The following is a 17,656-nucleotide window of genomic DNA, read 5'->3' on the forward strand; positions in this document are numbered from 1 at the left end:
TACCGCTGATGCTGGATGGCAGCAGGTGAATGATTGACTTGTGTTCCTATTTAGTGTGTCCACTAGAGGGCAGTTGAGTGCATTCCTAGCCCACCTGAAAAAGTTTAGGTCCTAGATTATATAAGCAGACATAGAATGTAATGTAACTTGCATTGCAAACCCCCTTTTTACTGTGGAAAATCCAGAGGAATGACATGCCTGAAGCATAAGATTGGTTGCCACTTCAGTCTTTCCAATGGATAGAAGCCCCCAAGGACCAGGCCTGGCCAGATGCATGCCATGTTTGTGAGACTGTTGATCATGTCTTTAAAGTGGGGGTGTTAAAAGATTCCTCCGTCCCCTCTCACTCCTGATGTAAATGGACCAGAGCTTCCCCTGCCCTGCGCTTTGCCCCCTGCTGCCTCAACATCTCTATCATGGATCACAGCCTCTTATTTCGGAGGGGATAATGGGCAAAAATAAGCTGGGAGATGCAGGCTCTGTGAAGCAGTGCAGCCAAGAGCCATACATATTCATTAAAAACAAAGCAAAATTGCTGCAAACAACGTGCATAAGTTACTGCAGCTCAGGGGCAACAGTAAGTTATCTGCTGACCTTTCCTGTTCAAAGCCAATGGAGCATATCCATTGCTGTTCATCAGCATGATGTGAGATCGCTAGGCAAGCAGCCTTTACCTGCCTCTATGCTATTCATACAGACACTTATTCCGAGAAAGGCAGGACAGACACATTTTTAATACAGGCACTAAATAACTGAGCTGGCAATCTATAATTTCATTAGGATGAAGAAGTTTAATAGGAAGAAGGCTGGTGCAATGTAGAGCTCCCTCTTTCTCTCTTGAATAATAAAAATTGGGCTTTAAAAAAAAATTGTTTTAGCAGTTCCCCCATCCCTTTCTCTCCCTCCCACCCCGCAATGATACAATCACATTCTTAGCCCTCATTTCTCAGCAGGTCAGTACCAGAAATTTCCTTGCCATCATACAGATATTAGATTGATACTAATATTTAATTCTTCCTTGTCTTATTTAAAGGGGATATTTTGTCTTAAGTGTGTTGGATAAAAGCTTAAATTGCACTTGCATACACACCAATAATGCTTACCACATACTTAGTGTCTTGCACCTTCAAAGCATTGTGCAAAGATTAGCTAGCTAATCTTCACAGCACTCCTGGAGCTAGGTAAGTAAGTAGAGATACACAGAGGTTAAATCCTTCTGAGCTGAGCCTCATTCCAAACACACCTTTGCTGATCATATTCCACATTCTCCTGCATGTTGAATGAGAAATCCTACTCATCATTCTTACCCACACATGAACAGGGCCAATAGACAATTGGGAGATTGCATATTGGTAGAGAATTTCCACTCAGCTACACACATATACTAAGGCAGCGCCAGTAGAACAGGAGATGCTTAGTAAAAGCTCCTTGTCATACAGTAAAAAGAAGAACAGGAGTACTTGTGGCACCTTAGAGATACAGACTAACATGGCTGCTACTCTGAAACTTGTCATACAGTAACATCCATTGTGTGTGTGGGAAGTGTATTTTTTAAACCTTTGTGATTTGGCTAAAGCAAAATGGATTATCACTAGGCCACCCTATAACAGATCTATGGCCTAGAGTATATTTCCCTGCTAAAAGGCAAATCTATCTATCTATCTATCCATCCCCATACACATACACCCTCTCTCCCTAAACCTCTATCTATCTATCAACTATCTATCTATGGTTTTACAGCAGACCCAACACCCAACCTTGGTATCAGAAGCATGGCAATTGTTCATACAATGGGAGCAAAGAATTTTTTTAGAATACAAAAATGTATTTTTCCACCCTCTTTGTACTTGAAATTGTCTGAACCATTTTCCTTAGACTTTCTCCCCAAAATTTGCTTCTAGCCTAAGACCTAAATGGAGAAAATGTAGGGCCTGAAAAGTCTGAGAAACGCCTTTGAGAGGGGAAATGTTTTCACAACCTGAACTGTAACACTGGCTTTGTGCTGCAGCTGTAATAAATCTTCATTTTAATCCAAATAACAAGGCACGGAGTACACAGCTATTTTAGGAAAGGCAAAGATCACAAATAAAGTTCCTATTGAAAGGAAGATTGTCATAGTAAGAATTTCTGACAGTCACCCTGCCATGAGAAATGATTCTTTCAGGTCATAAGTAATGACATTACCTATGATAAAGGTGTAAGGCCATGATCCTGTTATTGGTTTCACGCAAGTGAACCATTGTGCCCATGTGGAATCCTGTGGATGCTAAGGGGGTTCCAAAAGGGTCTGCCCACATTCATTTGGTTGCCTAAGACTTTAAAGGCTTGATCCTGGATTCAGAGAGCACTGCGGGCCCTCAGCTTCCCAAAGGATCAAACTCTAAATTGCCAGCTCCCAGCCAAGGCCTGGACCCTCAGTGAATACAGGACGAGTTGTCCTCACCAGACAAAATGCAATAGCCTAGTCATTTATTATTATGTAACATGCATTTGTTAAGTGCAGCAATGTGTTTGATCTTATACTAGGGTCAAAAATAAAGATGGTTTCTGCCACACAGCTCTTGTCATCTAGGGCTGGATCTATCAAATTCTTTCTACAGGGCATAGTGCTTACTCTCTGGGAGCCGTCCCCTTGTCTTTAATAGGGTTGCTCGTGGTTCTAAGCACTGTGTCCCAGATCCTCCAAGGCATTTAGGTGCTTAACTTCCATGGAAACCAATGGGAGTTAGGTGCCTAAATTCCTTGGAGAATCTGGGCCTATGCCCACTAGTAAGTGTTTTCAGGACTGGGACTTAAAAGACAGTCACAGCAAAGGTTAGACATACTGGGGAACCCAGAAGAAGGAGTAATTTACCTTTCTGATTTAAAAAAATATATAAATTAACTTAATATCTTGTGGGAACTGCAGATTTAAAGTTAAATTTTGAATAAGACAAGGAAGAATTAAATATGAGCATGAATCTAATATTTGTACCATGGCCATTCCTACTGGATAGAGGAGCAATCCCATTTATCTGGACTGTTCACATCACCCTTAGCTCATAAGGTGTGTAGCTGTGGAGTGAAGCCCACACCTTACCGACACTCAAAATGGATCTGACCTTAGATAAAGGTAAAAATCTTATCAGTATGTCAAACCATTGCCTGACCTGTGTTGCTGATAATTCTGGAGATTGTTAAATCTGACATTGTTGAGCAAATGTACTTTTGATGCTGTTGGTTTATTTTCTGTTCTTTGTTCCATCTAGGCAGAGACACTACTTCTAGTCAGTTTCACTATCAGGGTCTAGTCTGTTTTGCTTTCTCATTCTAATCAATTTTGGTTTCTGGTTCTAAGAAGTTTCACTCTCTGGGTCTAGTCAGTTTTGCTTTCTAGTTCTATTCTTTCATTATCTGGTTCTACTCAGTTTTGCTTTCTGATTTAATCAATTCTTTGCTTTCTGGATCTAATCCCTTTCACTATCTGGTTCTACCCTGTTTCACGTTCTGATTCTAGTGGCTTTCTAGTTCTAGTCAATTTCACTATTTGAGGCTCTTCAAGTTTGGTTTCTGTTTCCAGTCATTTTCACTTTCCAGTTTCTGTCACTTTTGCTATCTGATACTTAGGTCTTGTGGGAGGCTGCTGTGTCAACCGAAAAAATCAAATTGTTTTCATTTGTCCTTGAAGACATTTCTAGCCATGTTAGGTTAGTGAAGTAAAAAGAATGGAGGACAGTCCGTTTAAGGCAAAACCTACCTTTGTTAAATAATCTAATTGAAAAATATGACAGCATTTCTCATATAAACTATTCAGTGAATGTTACTCACCCAGTTCTTGGGGACTTGGCCTAGTCAGACTTTTGTCTCAGGGTTTTCTACATGATTTTGAGGTCCCATCATTCCTATGATGTAATGAGACCGGGCCAGATTGTGTACCTTTCAGGACAGAGTATGAGATGCTGTGGGAAGTCCTGTGTGGTTCTTGGGGCTTAGCTTGACATGGGTATCTTCGGTGTGAAGTCCTGGAGTGGCTTTTGGAAATTTAATTCATAAAATGGGTTTTTTATGTACTTACTTTTACTGAAGGGGGTTTCATTTATAAAGGAAAAGAGCCGTCAGCTTCTAGGCTGCGTGGGTACTGATAGATGGGCTCTCCAGCCCCAGGGACATGAGCAGCTTTGCAATGAGTCAGGATTGCCAGCTCAAACTCTCCAAATCATGACTCCAGCCCTGCAAATCATGAGCTTTTTGAAATGTGGGGTTCGTTCTGATTTCTGAACCTTTCAGGTGCAGTCAGGTCACCTTCCAAGCTTTTCACGGCAACCCTGTGGGCTAAAAAAAACATTTTTTTCTTTTCTTACTGAAAGCTGAGATTCTCATGTAACCATCATGGTCAGGAGCTGTGGCTTTAAGCAAAGCGTCAGAGGTGGTGAGGCTTCTGATCAGATCCTGAGAGCAGGCCACACTGCAGCAGTCTCAGAGGTGGGATCTGAATCCAGCCTCCCACAGAGTCCAAGGCTCAGCTCCAGGCCCACCTGACATCTGCTGTGTAGTGACCACCAGCCTCTCCCTTACAGCTGCTGTCTGTGTTACACCACCACCCTGCTCTTTACTATTCTTATCCTCACAACACTCCTGGGGGGTAGGCATTACTATCCCCATTTCATAGATGGGGAATGGAGGCCCAAACAAAGTGACTTGCCCAAGGTCACATAAGAAGTCTGTGGCAGAGCTGGGACTTCAACCCAGGTCTCCCGATTCCCAGTCCCCTCCCTCCATGATCTATTTTCTACTGATAGTACATGCAGTGCAGAGTGATCTCTATGGGCTCTCCAGGGGTCAGACTTTGCAGTTCAGGGTTGCCAGCCTTCCTAACCAGGCCCATCCCAGTCCCACTGAAAACTGCCCCAACATGCACCAGTCTTAGGAAGAGCTGAGTCTTCGTTAGCCAGGGCACAGCAGAGGCTGCACGGCTCCGTGGCTGCTCCCCTCTGACATTGAGATGAATCACAGAGATAAACCTCCCTCCTGACTGATGGGCTGGAGCCTGGGCAGTACAGAACACCCTCGGCTCTGCTGACTCCAGGAGTTAACTGGCACGCAGGACTGGACCCATCAATAGTTCTCCTCTAGCTCATATCTAGCACTTTTCATCCATAGATCTCAAAACACAAGATATTTCTTTGGGGAGGAGGGAAATGCCCCTTCATGTCAGTCTCTCTGGGGAAAAGTCAGTATCAAAAGGCCCAGCCTGGCACAAGGTGGCAGCTGTGGAGGTCCCAGTGCTGGAGACTTGGACAGCTCCTCGGGAACCAGACTGCTGGGTGAGGATTTCGTGGGGACCAAAGAGAAGGGGGCAAGAGAGTAGCAGAGAGGGTGACCTGAGCAGAAAGCATCCCCTCCACTTAAATAACAGGGTCCTCGAATGACATCCCTCCCCCACTCCTCCCTCCTGTCACTGAGCTGGAGTGGCAGCATCCCAGCTGGGCATCTAGGAAAACGATGGACTGCGCTGGTACTATTTCAAACGCGCCCGACGGCATATTTCCTTCATGTTCCTGCATGGAGCAGCTTTTTGGCCAGACCCCATTTGGGGAGTGGCCTCAGGACTTGGACCTGATGGCAGTCTCCTCGTCTGGGTTTGCTGGGAGAGAGAATTTCAGGCTTTGGAGAGTCATCTCTGGGGGATCCGAGAGCTCCTTCCATCTGCACCGTTCGGTTCTCACTCTCTCTGCCCATTTTGCATTACCGGATTTGGGTTGATCTTGCCTGAGAGAACATCTGGGTTTTTATAAAGTGCTCTGCCTTCTTTGCAAAGCCACCTGGCACAGCTAAGGCCCAGAGAGTGACCTGACCCAGCGGACTGGCTCGAGACATGCGGAGGGCACTGGATTTACCCAAAAGCTGCTTTCTTGCAGTGTGGCCACATCAGATGACTTTGGCGGCTGCTTTGGCAGGATTCTCTTTCACTGCTCCGGGTCCTTATGTGGGACTGGTGCCCTTCACATGCTGTAGTGCCACCCTATATGCCAGGGCACTGGGCTTCCCCCTTGTGGCCACAAAAGACCCAGGAAGCATCTCCCAGGATGAGAGAGCCACATGCAGTTTTAAAACAGCTGTAGGCTGTGCTGCTGTCTGACTACTTGGCACTCAGGGATCCTGGCCCAGCCTCCAAGATCAGGCCAGAATATCTAGTCGGGCCCTGTTCTGGAGTGCAGGCCTCTCTGTGGGGTTTGTCCTGTGGCCCATCACCATAGTGTCTGGGTGCCTTCCACGTAAAATCAACTGGTAAAGTCCTTAGTAGATCTCCTGGAGTCTCCGGTTCTTCCGTCCTTTGAGGCTGGAGAAACTCAGCTTGGGGACAGGGCTTTGTTTATTTTTGTCCTGCTGACTTCCGTGGAAAATCTGTGCCCAGAGCACTTCCAGGCTCAGGCCCAGCGTGGCCCTGGATTAGCATCTTCCACCCCAAAGGAGCTCAAAGCACTTTGCAAAGATCAATGGGTGAAGCCTCCCCACCCCACTCTTGAAGGCTTATCTCCATTTCACAGATGGGGAAACTGAGACACTTGTCCCAAGCGCCACACAAGTGAGACAGAACTAGGAACGGAGTCCTGATGTCTCAGATACGATTCCTGGGTTTTAACCACCCAGCTCACCTCTCCCTCAGTCTCCTGCCCCGACGCTGCCCCTCCCTTCGCAGTTCTCAGCAACCCCCATTGGGGGGGAACCATTCTGGTACCCGCTTGTGGAACCATTCTGGTACCCGCCACAGTGGGTCAGTGCTGGTACAAGACACCTGCCTAGCCCAGGCTGCTCTGCTCCAGCCACAGTCCTGTCTTTAAACTGGAAGATATTATTGCAGGGTGACAGCTCTTCTATATCTAGGGCTAAGAACAGCTTTCTGTTTAAAGACTGACTCTTCTAAGTGCTCTAAAATCTACACTGTTCCCCGGATCGCCTTGAAATTTGATGTGCTTCATGAGGTTGTGGAGTATTGTTAGGGTTCCAATTTGGGGGCCATTTAATCAAGGGGCTGCTGAGATACAGCTCCCCAAATAAAACAGCATTTCCTAAAGTTGAAAGATTCTAGCAACCTTTTTTTGCTCATAACTAGAGATCAAACCAGGGCTCACATTGTCGCACCAGCATCTCCGGTGCTTGAGGACTACCCCAACGGAGTGCATGGCCCCTTTGGGGGAAATCAGATTAAAACATTATTTGGAAAAGATGTTGCTTCTCCAGTGAGGCTTGTCATGGGCCTCCCCTGCATGCTCAGACAGAGGAGTTAACAAGATGGGTAGCCTCCAAACTTTTGTAACAGCTGGATAGCCCAAGGTCTTTTTGTACCCGAGCCATCCAGCTGGTGTCAGTTCAAGTCCTACCTGAGGCAGAAACACGGGAACAGTTGAGAGGCATATTGCTACAATTGGTGGGGGATGGGGGGAGGGGTTGTGGGGGAATGTAAAAAATGCGTAAAGAAAAAATAGACGTGCACATACTTCTGACAGGAGGGGGCATTTTCAGGGGTGGAAGAGGGAGGGAATAGGGGTGAGAGGGGCTTGGGGCTGCATCGAGGGGAGGGGGATAAATGGTAGAGGAGGTGAGAAGGGTGTGAGTCTCTGATGAGGGTGAGAGGTAGAGGGACACTGGGAAGGGGACATGAGGATGACTGGCAGAGGAACGGGGGGAGGAGAATGGGGCAGGGCTGGATGTCAGCCTCACGTTCTTCCCTTCTGTGTATGCCAGGAGTTGGGGGGCTTAAGCCCCTCTCCCTCCCCTCATGGGAGCTGGGGTCCCTACTCCCCAGGGAATGTTTGAGCCCCTCTCCCTGCCCCCATGGGAGCTGGGTCCCTGCCCCCCAGGAATGTCTGAGCCCCTCTTCCCTACCCCCATGAGAGCTGAGGTCCCTGCCCCCCAGGAATGTCTGAGCCCCTCTTCCCTACCCCCATGAGAGCTGAGGTCCCTGAGCCCCAGGAATGTCTGAGCCTCTCTCCCTACCCCCATGGGAGCTGGGGTCCCTGCCCCCCAGGAATGTCTGAGCCCCTCTCCCTACCCCCATGGGAGCTGGGGTCCCTGCCCCCCAGGAATGTCTGAGCCCCTCTCCCCTAGCCCCATGAGAGCTGAGGTCCCTGAGCCCCAGAATGTCTGAGCCTCTCTCCCTACCCCCATGGGAGCTGGGGTCCCTGCCCCCCAGGAATGTCTGACCCCCTCTCCCTATCCCCATGGGAGCTGGGGTCCCTGCCCCCCAGGAATGTCTGACCCCCTCTCCCTATCCCCATGGGAGCTGCGGTCCCTGCACAACAGGGAATGTCTGTGCCCCTCTCCCTACTCCCATGTGAGCTGGGGTCCCTGCACAACAGGGAATGTCTGTGCCCCTCTCCCTACCCCCATGGAGCTGGAGGAGGGGGGACCCTGCCTCTCTTGGGGTGTTTGAGCCCTGTTCCTTGCCCCCGGTTTGTGTGCCTGGACTCAAACAGAGCCGGCTCCCCTGATAGAATACCACACTCGTGAAATGTAACAATCACTTTGTCCCCTTTTACAGCCCTTCACACTGGCACACAGCATCCAGCGCATTCCTCCGCCATTCAGTAAAGCTACACCTCACGCTTGGCCTACACTTCAAATGTAGATCGGTGGAGCTGTGTTGCTCAGAGGTGTAGAAAGGTGGAGACAGATTGATACATCACTGAACCCAACAGACTATGGTGTGAACAGCTCCCCTGCAGGGTCTTTGCAGTCTCCTTCCCCCGCGGCTGTATCTTCCCACTGATCGGTGTTATTTCTTACCATGAGGCAGCCCCAGGAGCGGCCCAGGGCCCCATGGTGCCAGGAGCTGTGCAGACACAGCACACAATGCCAGCCCCTGCCCCAGAGAGCTGGCAATCTCAGTAGGTTCCCCTCCCCTGCCTGCCTGGATTGGAGGGGTTTCTCCCATGCTGAGCACCCTGCCGGTTGCTGGACCAGGAGGAAGGAGACAAACTCCCGCAGGAGCTTGTGCTGGCCCCGACTCCTGCCCATGAATGCCACTGCCACGTTTAATCCTCATATGTCTGGAGGATGGGACATGGCCCTGCCCTTCCCCTTCTCCCCAGGGTTAAGGAGCCCCCAGATCCTGCTGCCTGGGGGAAGCAGGACTGGGGCTGAGAACTTACCCTGGATCACTTGAATTTTTAGGACGATTTTGCCCCTCTTGGGAGCATCTGGCCCAGCTCTCCTCAGACATAAAGGAAGGAGGGATGCCTGATGGGGAAGCAGGGAGAGGAGTTATTCAGGGCATGGGACCTGGGCCTATGCTGGCAGGAATGGGATAAAGCTGAGCCCAGGCTGACGCTGAGGGGGCAGCTGCCTAGCGCTGAGCTCCACTGGGCTGCAGGACAGACTCCCCAGGGAAGCGACCGGAGCCCCAGAGCTTGTGGTGGTTAATGTTAAACTGCACAGTGGTGCTGAGAATTCACTGAGCGGTGCACTCCTGCACTGGCAGAGAGCAGGACGGCATGGGCCTGCACAGGCTGCCCCAGCTCGGAGGCTGTGAAAGTTTACCATGCTTTTCAGGGCCCAGGCGTGGTGGGACTGAAGATGTAGGAGAAAGTTACATAACTTTGCGGGGGAGGGGAGAGTGCTCTCCCTGTGGTCTGAAATATACAGAAAAAGTGATTCTATCAGGCAGTGGTAGGATGGGAACCATGGTGGGGTGGTGGAAGGGAGTCATAGTACCTGATCAGGGCCGGGAGAGAGAAGGGGACCCCGCCAGGTATAAAACTCTCTCCTCACACCAACCCATCAGTCGATGCAGGATCCTTGCAGAAATGAAGCAGACACCTCTGCAACGCGGGCCTGGCTGGTTTCACCAGCTGCTGGACACGCTGGGCAGGGTCACTGGCTTCCTACCCTGCTCAGCACCTCAGACACGGCCTCTCATTCAGGTTTGTTCGGGTGATGTGGAAAAACGAAGAAAAGTGGGGGTGGGGTGGGCGGTGACAGGGTGAAAGCAGCAGCTGTGGGAGGGTTAAGAGCTCCCTGCCTATCCCATGCCCAGATGGGGTATACAACAGAGAAGAAAGAGGGTGTGGGGGTGTGGTTTTCTCTCTCCCCTTGGCTGGTTGAGGCCTCTGTGGACTAGTGCAATGGTCGCTGCTCTGATCCACATAAATGTCTGCTCCTCTTTGAAATCCTGCTAAGCCAGTTGCCTCAGTGATATCCTGTGGCAGTGGGTTCCACTGGTCAATTATTTCTGGTATGAAATCAAAAAGATTGCCCTGCACGCTGCTGGATGTTGTTGCCATTGAATTTCATTGTGTGCTCTCTTGTTCTTGCACTATGGGATGGATCGCAGACGGAGTGACCTTCCCTGTGCCATGCCTTTAGACACCTCTCGCCTTTGCAGGGGGAGAGGATTCAGCACCCAGGGATGTGGCCCATGTGTTTTTGCCATCTCACCCATTCCCAGCCGCCCCTGTGCCATGCGGACGACTCTGCTTACACAGAAAATCTGTGGGAAAATCTGAGGGCAGCTACAAAAGAGGCTCCTGCAGCAACACATCAATGTGCCCACAGGCCTGCTTCATGTCTGGAGGCAGCGTTTGCTCCTCACACAATAGATCATGGTTAAGTGTGACATTTATTAGTCCTGCCTGTTTGGGAGAGGAAGAACCTTCCCATGTCTCCAGCCCTCACGAGCCTCTTAACCATGGGCTGCTGGCTGCTGTACATCACTGTGTTACTGGCCTGTCACATACACCAGTGGGGGAATAATGTCACTGCCAAAGACATGCCAGAATTTCACCCGCAGCCAGATCCATGCTCACACGTGCCTCTCTGCAATCAGCTGTCAGCCGGTTCGTCCCTGCACGAGAGCCAACAGACAGGCCGGTAAGTGGCAGCTGGTAGCTGACAGCTCGGTAATGAATCCCCCTGGGGGTCCTGACCTTGCACCCTTTGTGAGTTACTCAGTCACCCGTGTCTCGCACAATAGGGAGGAAGCACTACTCTGCTGCACCCGTGAACTTTCTACCCCTTTGGCTCAGCCTTCTTTTTGTTGTTGTTGTTGGTTAAGCAAACTTTTCAGGGTGTGTCTTTATTTGCTTTGCACTGCTAATAAAAATGGATATGCAACTGGGCAAGGAGTTAGCGCAGAGGCAGAGCCCAGGGACTTGTCAGAGAGTAGGGCAGCTCTCCCTGAGAGGCTGGCACCAGGTGTGAAATCATGGTCTGTCATCTCCAGATATGAAGCCCCTTAGATGCAGAGGAACCCCTATGGTTCTGCTACAGCGACTTGGGGGAGAGGCTATGCACCCTGGGCTGTGGAATCAGTCCAGTGTGTCAGAGCACTTCACATTAATGCATGTGTGATGCAACCCCTTGTATGAGCAATGGGGATTGAACCTGCAACCTCTGGATCTTAAACATGAGCCTCTATTAGCTAAGGCTGTAGTAGAAGACTCATCAACCACTATCTGTGTCCCAGAGTGCCAGGCTCCCCCGCTATGGAATCTCATTTCAGAGCCCTACTCACCTCAAATCCCCACAGGAGAGGCCTTTAGCAAGGCTGGACTGTTAATGTTGATTTTCAATACATCTTGGGAGCACCAGGAATCCTGAAAGAAAGCTGAGTGCACAACAATGGGACAATATGACTCGAAAGGACCCGATCCTGTATTATGGTTCCCCCACCCCCACGAAGAGCAGAACATGTCCTTTCACTGAGCCATAGGACTGGAAGGGACTTCCTGGGTTATGGAGTCCAGTTCCCTGCTTTTGCAGCTAACACCATCATAAAATTCTGTTCAGAAACTTATCAAGCTGCATCTTCGAACCAGCTGGATTGTTTGCCACCAGTCCTCCTTTTGGGAGGCTGTTCCAGAACCTCCCTCCTCTGACAGTTAGAAACCTCCTTTCACTCTGGATGACTTTTATTTCAGATTAAGGAAAACAACAAGAAAAGGAAGAACAAATACACACAGAGAGAGCACAGTGTGTGTGACTCCTCTGGAAAACTCTGCATCTGAAATGAAACACAAAGTGGAGGGGATGCCTCTGTGTCTAACAGTGCAGCATAGCAAAATCTCCTATCAGTTACATAGCTGCACACACCACAACCTGCGAGCCCACTGTACATGGGAGTCCTATGGACTCCAAGGGAGCATGGTTTGTAGCGCTGGGTCCACAGCTTGTGTAATTTTCTCTCTCTGGAGCAGGAACTCTCTCTTATGGTGCGTCTATACAGTGCCAACAATGGGGGCCTGATCTCAGCTGGGGCCACTGTAATACTGTTCCCACTGGGGAAAGAGGTGGATTTATCCCCCAGTGTTTTACTTTCTTTTTGATGTCTCGCTGAGGGCACCTGCAGGAAATGGACTAGTACATTTCACTCCATTCCTCCCCCCCATCTCCCTTGTTACATAGGTGAGTGCTGGCCTTAGAGGCTGAAGTGGCACAGCTGGCTGGGAGCAGTGGTTGTGAATTGCCGCTGTGCGATGCTGTAGCTGTCATAGTAACCTAGTACCAAGGCTTTAGGGGTTTGTGTAAAGGAAAGTGGGTCCCAGGCTCTCACATGGATAGAAACATTGTCATGATTTTAAAAATACAAATAAAACCACCATTCTTTTTTGTTGTCTGAAATTCAATTAATTCCCCCCCCACACACACACTCCTGATGGCTTCATGGTTAGGGGCTAGTCTGGGTCTCAGGACACTGGGATTCAATTCCTGGCTTTGCTCAGCCTGTGGGACCTTGGGCAAGTCACTTGGGCCCAGCTCCTCATTGAAATCAGGAGGAGTTCAGCAGCTAAATCCCTTTGAGAAGTGGGGCCTGAGTCTCTTTGGGCCTCAGTTCCCCTTTGGCATGTCCTGCTCTGCTGCACAGAGGTGTTGTGTGGATGAATTTGTGATAGAGTGCTAGGAACCAAGAGCTGGTGCTGCACTCTGCTCACTTAAACACCAATTAATTCCCCCCACCTGGACCTGATTGTGCCTCATTAGCAGATTAGCATGGGCTGGGGAGCCCTAAAGAGCTAACTAGCCCCTGGATGCAGAGGGGAGAAGGTAGCACAGGAAGGACATGTTGTGGGAGAAGCAGGGTAGCAGAGTCAGAACCAAGAAGGCTTTCTGGGTGGAGAGATCTCTTCTCTTTCCACTCCTTCACAGAGGAGCTGTGGATGCGGCAACCATGTGGGGGGGGGGGGGGGGGGGGGAGAAGAAAAGCATTGTAAATAAGCTACAGTGTGGTGGTTAACAACAAAAGGTCTCTGCCCAGCCTGTGTTGGCAGAAGAGAAGAGGGGAGCAGAACCTCACACTGTCACAGAACACATCAAAGACTATTAGTCTTGCAGATGCTACAGGGGGCCAGGCTGGTACCCAAGACAGGTAGAAGTCAGCCTGTAACCGCTCTGGTGAATGAGTCCTGAAAAGTAAAACTGACTAGAAAGAAAATAGAAATTGTCCCATCCACCTTAGCATCACTATGGGCAAAATAACCTGCATTCTCCTTGGTTGAGTCCTCTCCATGTTCTCAGTGAGATGGGTAGGATTATTCTTTCACAAAGGTGATTTTTATCTTGAGAGAGCCCCTTTAAATGCAATAGGGCCAAACTAGCCCTTGCTGCAAACACCACTGCAGGTAATGAAACTACACCCAGGGTGAATTTGGCTCAAAGCCCTCAGCAAGCATATGCGTTCCAGCGGGAATGTACAGACATTTACAGCAGAGCTTTACAGAAATGGCAAAAGCCAGGGGCCCTGCTCCACAGGGACCGAGGGATGGAATCTATCTATGGTCTGTGCCTTGGTCCTTTGATTCCACTCCATAAATACAGGAGATTATTATTTGTTGGATTTCAGGCCTTACCTCTACTAGGAAAATTGCACTGGTTTAACTAGATGGACTTAAACTGCTAATGACACTTAAATCAGCATAACCCCTGCTTAAATCAAACGATCATTTACTGACACAAGCTGATGTAAGCGAGGGCTGAACTGGTCTGCAGCAGTGTAACTAGTGCTATGTCTACGCTACACCTACTTTTGGTGGTGTGTAAGGTGTGTGTAGGTAGATGTCACAGTGAACAGGTGGCTGCATTCACACTGCAGTGTGTAGCTACATGTGCCAGCCAGCGACAGGCTCTGGCATGGGGGGTGGGCGGGCTCAGCCTTTCCCCACTGCCAAAGTCTTTCCCTGCGGGGGAGGCAAGGCTCAGGCGAGTAGAGAGCTGTATAGTGTATGCACTTGGGTACATACCCAAACCCTTCAGCTCTGTCTGAACTTCACTCACATAAGCCATGCCCCAGCATCTACATTGCTTCTGAAACCCGTGTGTGTGTGTGGGGGCGGGGAGCTGCCCCAGTCCACACTGCTGAAAGAAGCACAAAGTGTAGCGATAGCCTAGCCTGGTGCAACTTTTCCAGTGCGGAGTAGGCTAAGACAGGCCTGAGATTCTGACTGCTGGGAGTAAACAGACAGAGCTAATGAAAACAAGGGAGAGGATGAGAAAACAAAGGTGACTGTTGTTAGTCACCTTGCTGAATGCAGGACTGGAAGCGGCTCAGATACTAGGTGAGCTGAGGAGCGTGGTGTAAGACCCCACAGAGAACAGATTGACCTGGAGTCCGATCTAGAGCTGTCTGCTTGCCCTCATCTCTTGTGGAGGGGAGTTCCGCAGACACAGACCAGCTGCTTCTGGCCTCTGCCGGCCTGGCTCGCTTCCAACAGCTTCCGAGCTGTTTACCTCGGGCTCAGGGTGCTGGGCAGCGCTACTTCCTCTTGGAAACACCTGACTCGGGCAGGCTCCCCACGCCCAGCCCTGGCAAAACACATTCCCAGGGCAGGCTCCAGCCAATGCCGCTTTTCACCAGCAGCAGCAGCAGCGTCTCGCCTGCGAAAAGCCGCTCCCCCCCCCCAAACTAAACCAGGCTAATCAGATTCCAGCAGGGGGAGGAGCTGCCCCTTCGCACACCCCGAGCCAGCGGCTCCGGGACCCAGCGCCCAGCAGGGAGGGGGGCCGGCAGCATGCCCAGCATCCCCTCGGCCCGCGGGGCACCTGTCGGGGGCAGCTCGGCCGGCCCGCGGGCACCCAGCCGGCGCCGTGGAGCGCAGCGCGCAGGGGGAGGCAGGTGAATCAGGTGCCTGGCGGGAGAGCGGCGGGGCCAGGCGATGGGCGACCGGCCGCAGGCGGGGGGCAGGAGAGGGGCCAGCCTGCAGCCCCCCAAGGAGCGGCCCGGCAGAGGCACGGAGCCCCCCGGGCGGCGGCGGGGGTCCCGGCGCAGACCCCTGCGCGCCCTGGGCAGCCTGGTCAGCCGCCTGCTGAAAACTTTGAGCGCCTTGTCGCACTTGGGAGGGGGGAGCCGCCGGGGGGGCGCGGAGCCGGAGGACGATGAGGGGGGGTTCCGGTGCCCACCGGGCCCCCCGCCGGCCGGGCCCCCCGGAGCAGCCCAGCCTGAGGAGCAGGTCGGGGGAGGCAGCGGCTGGCCGGAGGCGCGGCGCTCCTGGAGCCCCCCGGGGGGCGCGGCGGAGGGGCGGCCCCCCGGGGCGCAGGGGCTGAAGAACCACGGCAACACGTGCTTCATGAACGCTGTGGTGCAGTGCCTGAGCAACACCGACCTGCTGGCCGAGTTCCTGGGCCTGGAGCAGTACCGTGCCCGCGGCGTGCCCGGAGAGGTCACCCAGCAGCTGGCAGCTCTGGTCCGGGCGCTCTGGACACTGGACTACACCCCGCAACTCTCCGTGGAGTTCAAGGTAGGATGGGGCATCTGGTCCCCCACCTACGGGCTGGGGCAAGGGGCACCTAGCCAGGTTCACTGGGGTGGGTGCCTAACCATGCGCAGGGGTTGTGGGTGCAGGGCTTTCTAACCCTAACCTTAACGCTGCCCCCAAGCCAATCTTAACGTTGCCTCTGAGCCAACCTTAACTCCATTCCTAATCTAGCGCCAATCAGAATCACACAGCGCAGTGGCATCCAGCCGATCAGCCTGTGCGCCAGACTGATGCTGGTACTTCTACACCTCTCTCTATCTTTATTTACCTTAATGAGGAGTCACATTAGTGGCGTGTCCCCACCTACCCCCGTACCCTGTCACCCTAAGCCTCAGGCTTGGCAGGGCCAGGACCTCCTGAGCTAGAGGTGGGCCGGCTGTGCTTGGTTGTAGGGTAGGAGGTGGGCTCAGTCTGGTAAGCAGCTGGCCAGGAGGCTGGGGGATGGCTGCATGCTGTGGACAAGAGGCTATCTTAGCAGGAGAATGAGTTGTGTCTGTGGGCCAGATCCTGCTGTCGGCTACGCTGTGTGACTCCCCTGAAGATACACTGATATAAGTGAGGCCCCAGTCCTGTACCCTGTTCTCTGTGGACAGATCCTGTGTGGTGGAGCCCCAGTGACTTCAGTGGGTTATGTGCTGGCACAGGTGTGTGCCTGGGTGGAAAAAGTTGCAGAGTTTAGGCATGAGTGGAACAGCTGGTCCTGTGAGCCCTTATTTGTGTGAATAGTGCCAGGCCCTATACGATCTCTTGCAATCTTCCTGAGCCTCCGTTTTTCCATCTGTAAAATAGGGAGTGACACTGAACCACCTGTGTAGTGTATTGAGATCCTCTGGGGAACAACAGTGCATAGGTTGGAGAGAGCTGAGGGCAACGTGTCTAGCCCTGAGGCCTGATGCCCATGTGCCCAAGTACCCCAGCTCCTGCAGTATGTACCATCTGTCTCTCCTTTGGCACCGGTGTCGGATGAGACTTCATGGGAGTGCTCTCCGTGGCTGGGGTGTCACCTGGAAGCTCCAGTGCTAATCAGTGGGATTAGTGTTTGTAAAGCACGTTGAAGACAAAAATGGAATATTTATTAAGTAATTGCTGAGTGTGGTAAGAAGACCGTCCAACCGAGCCAGCCCATACGTGTCGGGCTAGAATCAGAGGCGTTGGGAGTGGGTTCTCTGCTTGACCTGCCAGGCTTCCCAGCTCCTTCCCCGCATGGCAGCTGTGATGCTGAGCTAGTGCCAGTGTAGGTAGAATGAGCAGCTGTCTCTTGGGAGGTGCAGAAGAATTGTAATAACCCCATTTCCACCCACTCACCCCTTTACTGAGAGCACCGAGGAGCTTGCATGCTTCCCTCACTTAGGTAGTGGAGTAAGTGCCCTTTTCCCTGCCTCTTGTGCCAGCGCTGGCTGCCATTGGGTGCGGATTTTTAGCTCAGCCCTGCAATGGGATGCAGACTCCAGACACTCCCGTGATCTGTGAGAGAAGAATATGGAATCAGACTGGGAGCTACCTCGGGGCAGGGCTGTGATTTGTGGCGTGGGATCCCATCTCCCCCTTCCCTGCACACCTATAATCTGGGCCTTTCACCAGAGGGCATCTCAGGGAGTGGAGGAGGCAGAGGCTGGGCTGGGGGCCTGGGGCAATGGGTGGCAAATGTTTGTTGTAACTTTTATAGCATGCATCCTGCTATTGTAATGTTGGGCACAATCTGCCTGTGTAAATAAGTGTAATGATGAGAGGAGGAGAGAGCCCCCCCCACACACAGACAGCAGCATTCCTAGGGAGGGAGGGAGGAAAAAACTCCCTGCCCTAACTCTGAATTTCTCTCCCCTCCCCCCCCCCCCCCCGTGGTTATCTACATGTGGCGTCAATTTCCTCCCAATTTTTAATCTCCCTGGAAAATAAGATCTCCCGTGGGAATATGCAAGAGCTGGGAGGTT

At 51.5% G+C, this 17,656-nt stretch overlaps 1 protein-coding gene across 2 annotated transcripts in view; it reads left to right on the forward strand.

Moving 5' to 3' along the window:
• The first annotated feature begins 14,933 nt into the window (after positions 1 to 14,933).
• The window catches only part of USP43 (ubiquitin specific peptidase 43), a 175,504-nt gene continuing 172,781 nt past the window's right edge, over positions 14,934 to 17,656 (forward strand). For both annotated transcript variants that reach the window (XM_034790481.1, XM_034790482.1), the window contains exon 1: positions 14,934 to 15,707. In XM_034790481.1, the coding sequence (XP_034646372.1) occupies positions 15,126 to 15,707 (582 nt within the window). In that variant the 5' untranslated portion in view covers positions 14,934 to 15,125. The remainder of the gene's footprint in view (positions 15,708 to 17,656) is intronic.

This window comes from Trachemys scripta, chromosome 14 (assembly GCF_013100865.1).
Source record: "Trachemys scripta elegans isolate TJP31775 chromosome 14, CAS_Tse_1.0, whole genome shotgun sequence".
In the NCBI taxonomy this organism is placed as follows: domain Eukaryota; kingdom Metazoa; phylum Chordata; order Testudines; family Emydidae; genus Trachemys; species Trachemys scripta.